Source organism: Hibiscus syriacus, unplaced genomic scaffold (assembly GCF_006381635.1).
Source record: "Hibiscus syriacus cultivar Baekdansim isolate YM2019G1 unplaced genomic scaffold, ASM638163v2 tig00016065_pilon, whole genome shotgun sequence".
NCBI lineage: Eukaryota > Viridiplantae > Streptophyta > Magnoliopsida > Malvales > Malvaceae > Hibiscus > Hibiscus syriacus.
In genome coordinates, this window is record NW_024062380.1 from 1,719,643 (window position 1) to 1,729,556 (window position 9,914).

Here is a 9,914-nt window from a genome sequence, read left to right on the forward strand (position 1 = left end):
GTAAACTATACCATTAGACACTTAACTATTTAGTCATTTTTCTTTTGTCATCAAATAACGATATATTTAGGATTCTTATTTTTATTTTTATATTAATTTTTTTATAATAGGAAAAAGAAATGAGAGGCGGAGAGTGATCTGAAATTGTTACCCAGAATGAGAGGGGCAGATGAAGCAATCTTCCAATCTAACGGTCAGCTCACTCTATGTATCTGTTTGTGTAGACGAGAAGATCAATAAGAGTTGGTGGCTATTGCTTGACTCGTTCTTTGCTGTCTCTCTACATTATCAATCAACGAGGGGTCCCTTCAACAACCACAATCAACAATGGCCACCACTTCCCTGTCCCAAGCCCTCATTTCTAGCGCCATCTCTTCCCATGGATCGGTTCAATCCTCCGACCATCGGCTCTCTCTCTCCGCTCTGTCTTTCCCCACCTTCTCCGGCCTCAAATCTACCATCCCACGCGCTTCCGCTTCCCGTCGACGCCTTCCCTCCCGCTCCACCCAGAAACGCCAAGTCCGTGCTGCCGCCGTCGAGACAGTCGGCACAGCCGCCGAGACTTCGTTGGTTGAGAAGTCGGTCAACACGATCAGGTTCTTGGCTATTGATGCTGTCGAGAAGTCGTATTCTGGGCACCCTGGGTTGCCCATGGGCTGCGCTCCGATGGGTCACATTTTGTACGATGAAGTCATGAGGTATAACCCCAAGAACCCTTATTGGTTCAACCGTGACCGTTTCGTGTTGTCAGCTGGTCACGGTTGCATGTTGCAGTATGCTCTGCTTCACCTCGCGGGTTACGACAGTGTCGGAGTAAGCTTCATTAAAATTCTATTTTGAGAGCTCTGAATTTTGGATTTTTCTTTTTACATATAAAAGATATGATTTTTATAATGACTGGATTATACTTTAGGAAGAAGATTTGAAGAATTTCCGTCAGTGGGGAAGCAGAACCCCTGGACATCCCGAGAACTTTGAAACACCTGGAGTTGAAGTCACAACTGGTTAGTAATTAGTTAGACTACTTTGCTTAAGTGATTGTAATTTCTTTCATCAACAAAAATGTCATTCTAGAAATAAAGCAAATATGTATTTAAATGTGGCTTTTCTTTTACCAGGGCCTCTCGGTCAAGGTATTGCAAATGCTGTTGGATTGGCTCTGGCTGAGAAGCACTTGGCAGCTAGGTTCAACAAGCCAGAAAATGAGATTGTTGATCACTACACGTATGATTAATCCGCTAGCTCCCTTTCTTCAATTGTTTGCATGCTCAATCGCGTAGCGATATATTGGCGTTTGTTTTCTTAGATATTGTATCTTGGGAGATGGTTGTCAAATGGAGGGTATTTCAAATGAAGCTTGTTCACTTGCTGGACACTGGGGGCTTGGGAAGCTTATTGCTTTCTATGATGACAACCACATTTCAATCGATGGGGACACCGAAATTGCCTTTACTGAGAATGTTGATATACGTTTCGAGGGGTTAGGGTGGCATGTTATTTGGGTCAAGAATGGAAACACTGGCTATGATGAAATTCGTGCTGCAATCAAGGAAGCAAAGGCTGTCAAAGACAAACCCACGTTGATCAAGGTCAGATGCTTCCCCTACATCTTGTTTGGAAGTAATTATGCTTGTATTATTCATTGATTTGAATCTTATCTGGTAAAAGTTTAAAGTTCCATAATTCTTAGGTAAATATTTCTCCACTAAAGCTTTTGTTAAATGAGCCTACATCATATTGAAATGTCTTGACTGAAAATTGCAAAATCTTGCACCTCTTACATATTTGTGCCCTCAACCTTGTTATCTTTCTGTTGTACAAGATGTATTTTTTTTAATTCGTTCCTTTCAGGTGACAACCACCATTGGTTATGGGTCTCCGAACAAGGCAAACTCATATAGTGTACATGGGAGTGCATTGGGTGCCAAGGAAGTTGATGCTACTAGGAAAAACCTTGGATGGCCATATGAGCCTTTCCATGTACCTGAAGATGTTAAAGGGTAAGGAGATCAGTTGAGGTTTCTATGCATGCATCTGATTATGTCTTTTGAATTTGTGTTCAAAACTTTCCTTCCATTTTATGCAGGCACTGGAGCCGTCATGTCCTTCAGGGTGCTGCTCTTGAAGCTGAATGGAATGCCAAGTTTGCTGAATATGAGCAGAAGTACAAAGAGGAAGCCGCAGAACTGAAGGCAATCATCACCGGTGAACTACCAGCTGGCTGGGAGAAGGCACTTCCAGTGAGTACTCTTTACTATACACGTAAAAAGCATCTGACACCTAATTCTCTTTCATAGGACTAATACTGTCAGATTACATTGGAATGAAAAACTATATTTTGAGCCCTTTTGTGTTTGCAATTTTTAGACATACACTCCGGAGAGCCCAGCTGATGCTACCAGAAATCTCTCTCAACAAAATCTGAATGCCCTTGTAAAAGTACTACCTGGTCTTCTTGGTGGAAGTGCTGACCTTGCTTCTTCAAACATGACCTTGCTCAAAATGTATGGTGATTTCCAAAAGGACACTCCCGAGGAGCGCAATGTTAGGTTTGGTGTTCGGGAACATGGTATGGGAGCCATCTGCAATGGCATTACCCTTCACAGCCCAGGCCTCATTCCTTACTGTGCTACATTCTTTGTCTTCACTGACTACATGAGAGCTGCCATTAGGATTTCTGCCTTGTGTGAAGCAGGAGTTATCTATGTTATGACCCATGATTCCATTGGTCTTGGGGAAGATGGACCTACCCACCAGCCAATTGAGCACTTGGCAAGCTTCCGTGCAATGCCTAGCCTTTTGATGCTTCGTCCAGCTGATGGAAATGAAACAGCTGGTGCATATAAGGTTGCTGTTCTGAACAGGAAGAGACCCTCTATTCTTGCCCTCTCCAGGCAAAAACTGCCCAACCTTCCTGGAACTTCCATCGAGGGAGTTGAAAAAGGTGGGTACATCGTTTCAGACAATTCTTCTGGCAACAACCCCAATGTAATTCTGATTGGAACTGGTTCTGAGCTGGAGATTGCTGCCAAAGCTGCTGATGAACTAAGGAAGGAAGGCAAGACCGTTAGGGTTGTCTCCTTTGTTTCGTGGGAGCTCTTTGAGGAGCAATCAGATGCCTACAAGGAAAGTGTTTTGCCATCATCCGTATCAGCTAGGGTGAGCATTGAGGCTGCATCAACATTTGGGTGGCAGAAGATTGTGGGATCCAAGGGGAAGGCAATTGGAATTGACCGGTTCGGGGCAAGTGCACCAGCAGGCAAAATATACAAGGAATTTGGTTTAACTCCAGAGGCTGTTGTTGCAGCAGCAAAAGAACTTTGCTAAGCTTTCTTAGTAACTCTCCGGGGAATATTGTGGTTTTAGGTTGGAGATTAAACCGAAGAGAGGCCATTCCAATTGCGACAGTCTCGTTTGTTTCTTAATAAGAATCAGAATCCACTTATTTTCTGTTGCTTGTGGTTCATCAAAAAGCAAAACGTAGAGCGAAAGGGAGGGTAGAGTTTCTGTATGATTATGAATTTGTAACTTCCTCTTGGACTTTGGAAGAGTTTTGCAGTACTTGTTATTTTGATCAAATATGCTTGGCCTAAGATGCAAAACCAGTTTGTAGAATTTGATTCTCCATGAATGCTTATATATATTCCTTCTTTCGGAATGGCGGTTGAAACCAGAAACTGGTATATCCAGCCAATAGAAGCATAGCTTTCATTTCATTAAGCTGAATCGGATTGAGAAATGGTTTCTAGCCATTAAAAAACTGATGGGAAACTTGTGTGGGATCCACCAGGGAAGAAGGCAAGGTCTTGAGCTCTTGATGAGTTTGTGGTTGCTGCAGGTCCTGTCCTTAATCCGCTACCCTATCTTCATTGTCTTTTACTTGCATTTTGCTAGAGACAGGATTTTAATGTAACCATTCTTTAATTTCAAAATTAAAAAATAAATCCCACTTCATTGGCATGAAATCTGTGCTGTAGTGGAACATGTTTGATTTGGACATAAAGGTACTTCAGCATATTCCTTCCTTCACCACAGTGGAAATGCGTGTTGATTATTGTTCTATGAAAACATTCAAAGAATCATTACAGCATCTTTCTGTGAAATTTTTTAGTTTCATACAACATGACCAGGTAAGCAGAGGGTTGAACCAAATAGAAAGAAATGCTTTGAGCTTTGGTTCAAGTAAATGAGGCAAAAACCAGGTTAGGTGTTAATAGGGATAAACTCATGATTTTATGTTGGTGGGTGAACTTATAAAATTTTAAAGGCGAAAACATATAATCAATAAAAGTATATATAAAGAAAATATCTAAATTATATGAAAATTTCGAATTTTCAAGGGACGATCGCTCTTACCAATCTCTCGATCCATCCGAAGGTGTCGGATTGAACTTGGACAAGGTGGTCTGCCCCTAGCAATACCTTCAACACATCTCATCTTTGGTATCTCCGCCCTACAAGTATAATGGATGGCATTGGTTAAGTATAAAGTGTTACAAAACAATAATCCGAGATTAAAATAAAATAAAATAAAACTTGTATTAATATAAAAAAGATACAGGTTAAAGTAAAGAACCCAAATATTGACATGATATTGAATTTGAAACTGGTTGAGACCTGGAGCTACACAGTTTCCTTAAAACAGGATTTTGGTTACTTCTTGGTGCTCGAGATCTTTTGGTCATCTGTCTACCAGGATACAGTAAAATTATGTTTAGCGCAAAGTAGCACAGCTTGCGAGATCACGAACTTTATCTTGCTAGAGACTTTCACTGAAAACAAGAGAAGAAAAGAATTTTCGAGTTGTGTAACTAGTAGGTTTACATGGTATTTATAGAGTTTCACATAGTAAACAATATTTTTGGAAATTAAGGCTATTGATTAGTATCCGAATAAAATAAATAATCAATTAATACCAATGTGAATTGTTGATTAGTATTCAAATAAAATAAGAAATAATCAATTAATATTTGAACTGCAGTCATACCTATTAACATTTGAATTAAAAGAAATCATATAATATCCGTTTTAATTCAGAATATTAAAAAAATGTCACATTTAAGGAAAATATTTAATTCGTAGTGGGAAAAATATCAGAAGGACTAGTCTGAACATTCGCGTCGCCCATGTCGTGCGAGTGAGCCACCACCACCGATAGGTTAGCTAGCTTTAATTTGCACCCCTTCTACACTTGCGTGCGAGACACAATTTCCACCCAAGTCATTCAATTGCTAGTGGGTTTGTGTATATAAACCATTTCCTCGCTTGTTATCTCACCAATGTGGGATATAGGTTTTTCCCATTTTCCTTACACAACACAATTCACATGTACTCTACTTTGAGCATCAATTTCTCATTCATCACTCAACCATTTTGAGCATATGAGATACCATTGTAAAGATCTCACGGAGTAGAATATAAATCAGTAAATTCATTATTCGATTATCTATCTTTACACTTAAAAAGTATGCCTCAAAGTTTCCAATTTATCACAATTTTTCCAACAATCCCCCACATGAATGAAATTGATGATTTTATCAAAATATTTTGACTCAATGTGGTGATAGACCCTACGAACGATAGTTGCATAGGATAGGTAGGTTTTCTCCTTTGAATCTTACCTTGTGACAGTATATTTACTTTACTGGCTAACTAGTAGATGTGATGTCATTGAACTGTTCTGTCGTTTTTGTAAACGATGATATACTTCACACAACTATTTTTCTAACAAGTTCGCACAATTATTTTTATGACAAGTATATTAGTTCTCATGGGTATGTCCATACAGTCGTGAACATCACCTGGTTCGACAAGAGTTTGAAAGATTATGCCCTATAGTCTCCTTGAAGAGGCCCCACTCCACTCTCACATAGGTGACTCATGTTACTCTACTCATCGAAGCACAATGGTCATTAAAAGCCTTGCTTAGCCTATAACACTTTAATCATTGTTTAAATCATAGGAATGGACTTGGGATTAATAAAACCCTATGGTGACCGTACATGGTTTATGTAATTAGGTTGTCCCTTTGAACCTAAATCTAGGGATCTCCTGTAAAAAAAGGTAGAGTTTTCCTTCACATAACCCTTTTAATTTTCATGGGATTTAGTCCCATTCTTTTAGATGTTTTCTAAACTTGATCTCAATTTAATCCATTGGTTAGTGGATCCCGATGTTATCCTTTGATCTTACAAAATCAATAGAGATAACTCAATTTGAGATCAATTGTTTAACGATATTGTGTCGATGACGCATATGTCTCGATTTACCGTTGTACATGAAATTCTGTGCTCTAGAAATTGTTGCTTGGTTTTCACAGTATATGCATACTGTGGGAACATATTTCACCCATTCAAGTATATCCTCAAGAAAATATAGAAGCCACTCTGCTTCCTCTCCATATTTATTTAGAGTTGCAAACTCATATTCCATTGTGGATCTAGTTATAACCGTTTTTCTTGAGGATTTCCATCACACAAATCTACATACTTTTATTTCTTGACTTGAAAATACATGTCCCTCAGGTTGTTCCATGTATTTTTCTTCGCCAAGATCTCCATTTAGAAAAGCAATTTTAACATCCATTTGATGTACTTCTAGATTTCACAACGCAACAATTGCAAGTATAAATCTTAATCCTTTTATTATGTTGGTTTTTGACTTCCTGCTTATAGAGTTTAAATTTCTCTATAGCTTCATCTTTTTTCTTAAGCAAATAGACATAGTAGTATGTCGTGTTATCGACAATGAAAGTAATAAAGTATTTATTCTCTCCCCTTGTTTGTACAAATTTTAAATCACAAACATCGCTATGTATTAGATCAAGCGGTTTAGTATTTCTTTCAACTATTTAAAAAGATGATCTTGTTAATTTTGCCTCAACACATGTTTCATATTTATGATTATAATTGATGTGAAATGAAAGAATGTGTTTCGGATTAATTAGCTTTTGTAAAGTATCATAATTAATATGTCCAAGCCTACCATGCCGTAAATTAAATGACTAAAGCATATAAACAGAAGAAGAAGCGATACTCTTATTCATGCTTTTGGTTTTTACATAGATTGCATTGAGTTTTCACATTTCATTAGAAACAAACCCTCTACCCACAAACATCCCCCCTTAGAAAAAAAATCAACTTTTGGGAATCAAACATCATCCTAAAGTCGTGAACACTTAAGAGTGTTCTAGATACAAGATTTTTATATATGTCTGGAATATACAATAAATTCTGCAACTTAATTTCTTTTTTAGAAGTCATCTTCAAGACCACATTACCTTTCCCCTTGATCTCGGAAGCCGCAACATTGCCCATATAGAGCTTTTCACCATTGTCACAGGATACCAAATGAAAAGGAATCCTCGTTGCAAAAAATATGATGTGTGACTCCCGTATCAAGCCATAATTCTCTTAGGTTAGAGTCAACCATGTTGACGTCAGAGATTACAACACATAAATCCAAGTCTTCAATAACATTTACCTTGTGAGCTTTAGCTTTCTTTGGTTGTTTGAATTCAGTAGAATTTTGCACCATTTTTTCCACAGTTGTAGAACTTTCCTTGGAACTTTTCTCTTTTGGAAATTCCACTTTTAGGTCCCATCTTTGACCTATTATTGGGATGTTTTCCCTTCTTGAAGTCCTTGACTTCTACCGCGTTTGCCTTAGCCTTCTTGAAGGATTCTTCGTTGAGCTTTTTGGCATCAACTCTATTATCCTCTTCTATGCGAAGTCAGACAATGAGTTCTTCCATGATCATTTCATTCCTTTTATGCTTTTGGTAATTCTTGAAGTCATTCCATCCGGGATGTAGCTTTTCAATAATAGCTGCCACGTGGAATGATTCGCTAATAACCAACTTTTCAACGAGAATTTTGTTAATAATCAGTTGGAATTCCTCCACTAGTTTCAATACTGGTTTGGAATTAACCATAGTGTACTTCAAGAATTTAGAAACTAAAAATGTTTTAGCTCCAACATCTTTGTGTTGATAATTTTGGTCTAAAGCCTCCCACAATTTCTTTTTCATTTAATACATAGAATATATTGGATACAGTGAATCATGTAAATAGTTCAGAATATAGTTTCGGTATATAAAGTCATAATGCTTCAAAGCTTCAACCATATTGAAGGCGGTGATATTATTCACCTCTCATTCTCCTTCTCACTCTTTAAAAGCAGGAGGTTCTTCCTTCAAGAACTTAGCATAGTTCACCGTAGTCAGATAGAACCTCATCTTTTGTTTCCATAACTTGAAATTTTCTCCACAAAATTTTGATGGCCTCTCACCGTGGTTAACAACCACTGCTGATTGATTCACATTTTGATTCTGAACTGGAATCATCATTCTAGTATCCAAGCTGGTCAACTCGTTGGAATCTGTTGTTTTCATTGTTCTGTAAAAGAAACAAAACCAAAATTACTACACTGAAAATTTCTATAAAAACAAATTTGCCCACTCTAAGAAAACCCATTAAAACGGCAGGATAAATCACGAAAATGAATTAATTTGCTTTTCTCGATTTCTATAAGTTTTCCAAACTATTTTAGATTTTTTTAAGAAAGATGGAAGAAGAATTAAGTCTTAAGATTATTACAAAATAACAATCAGAGATGAAAATAAAATAAAACTTTTATTAATATAAAAAGATACAAATTAAAATAATGAACCCATATATTGACATAATATCAAATATGAAACGGCTTGAGGCCTACAGCTACATAGTTTCCTTAAGACAGAATTTCGGCCACTCCTTGGTGCTTGAGATTCTTCTGTTATTTTCACCCAGAATACAACAACAATGTGATCAACGTAAAGTAGCATAATTTTCGAGATCACAGGCTTTATCTTGCTAGAGACTATCACTGAAAACAAGAGGAGAAGAAAAGAATTTCTGAGTTATGTAAAACCTAGTAGGTTTACACTGTATTTATAAAGTTTCACATAGTAAAAGAATTGGAAACAATATTTCTAGAAATTAAGACTATTGATTAGTATCTAGATAAAATTGGAAATAATCAATTAATACCAATGAGAACTGTTGATTAGTATTCAAATAAAATAAAAAATAACAAATTAATATGTGAACTGCAGTCATACCATATTAACATTTAAATTAAAGGAAACATATAATATTTGTTTTAATTCAGAATATTAAAAAAGATATGCCACATTTAAGGAAAATATTTAATTCGTAGTGGGCAAAATATCCACGGCCCCAGATGGGCTCGACCAGTCCGGACATTCGCAGTGCTCACGTAGTGTGAGTGCACTCGATGGTTTCGGCGAGCTTTGATTTTTACCCCCATTAAATTCATTATTTGATTCTCCATCTTTACCCATAGAAAACAGCCTCAAAGTTTCCAATTTATGACAAAATTTCTAACAATCCCCCATACGAATGAAATTGATGATTTTATCAAAACATTTTGACTCGATGTGGTAATAGACCCTACAAACGATAATTGAATAGGATAGATAGGTGTCCTTTGTTCATTCCCTTGTGACAATATATTTACTTTAGTGGCTATCCAATAGACGTGATGTTCTTGAATTGTTCTTCCATTTTTGTAAATGATGATATACTTCACACAATTGTGTTTTTGACAACTATATTAGTTCTATTGAGTATGTCCATATAGTCATGAACATTGTCTGGTTCTGTAAGAGTTTGAAAGACTTTGACCTATAGTCTTCTCGAAGCAGCCCCACTTCACTTTCACATATGTGACTTATGTTGCTCGGCTCATCGAAGCACAAAATGGTAATTAAAAGCCTTCTTAGTCTATAACACTTTAATCACTGTTTAGATCATACAAATGAACTTTGGATTAAAAACCCCCTATAGTGGTCGTACATGGTTTATGTAAGTAGGTTGCCCCTTTGAACCTAGATCTAGGGATCTCCTGTCTAC

At 37.1% G+C, this 9,914-nt stretch overlaps 1 protein-coding gene across 1 annotated transcript; it reads left to right on the forward strand.

Annotated features, from left to right (window-relative positions):
- Positions 1-310: 310 nt before the first annotated feature.
- On the forward strand, positions 311-3,572 carry LOC120208225 (transketolase, chloroplastic-like). Its single transcript, XM_039207547.1, has 7 exons — positions 311-813; positions 914-1,004; positions 1,119-1,224; positions 1,307-1,589; positions 1,852-2,000; positions 2,087-2,240; positions 2,368-3,572. Exons 1-7 carry the CDS (start codon positions 328-330, stop codon positions 3,325-3,327), a joined length of 2,229 nt encoding a protein of 742 aa, XP_039063478.1. The 5' UTR covers positions 311-327; the 3' UTR covers positions 3,328-3,572.
- Positions 3,573-9,914: the final 6,342 nt, after the last annotated feature.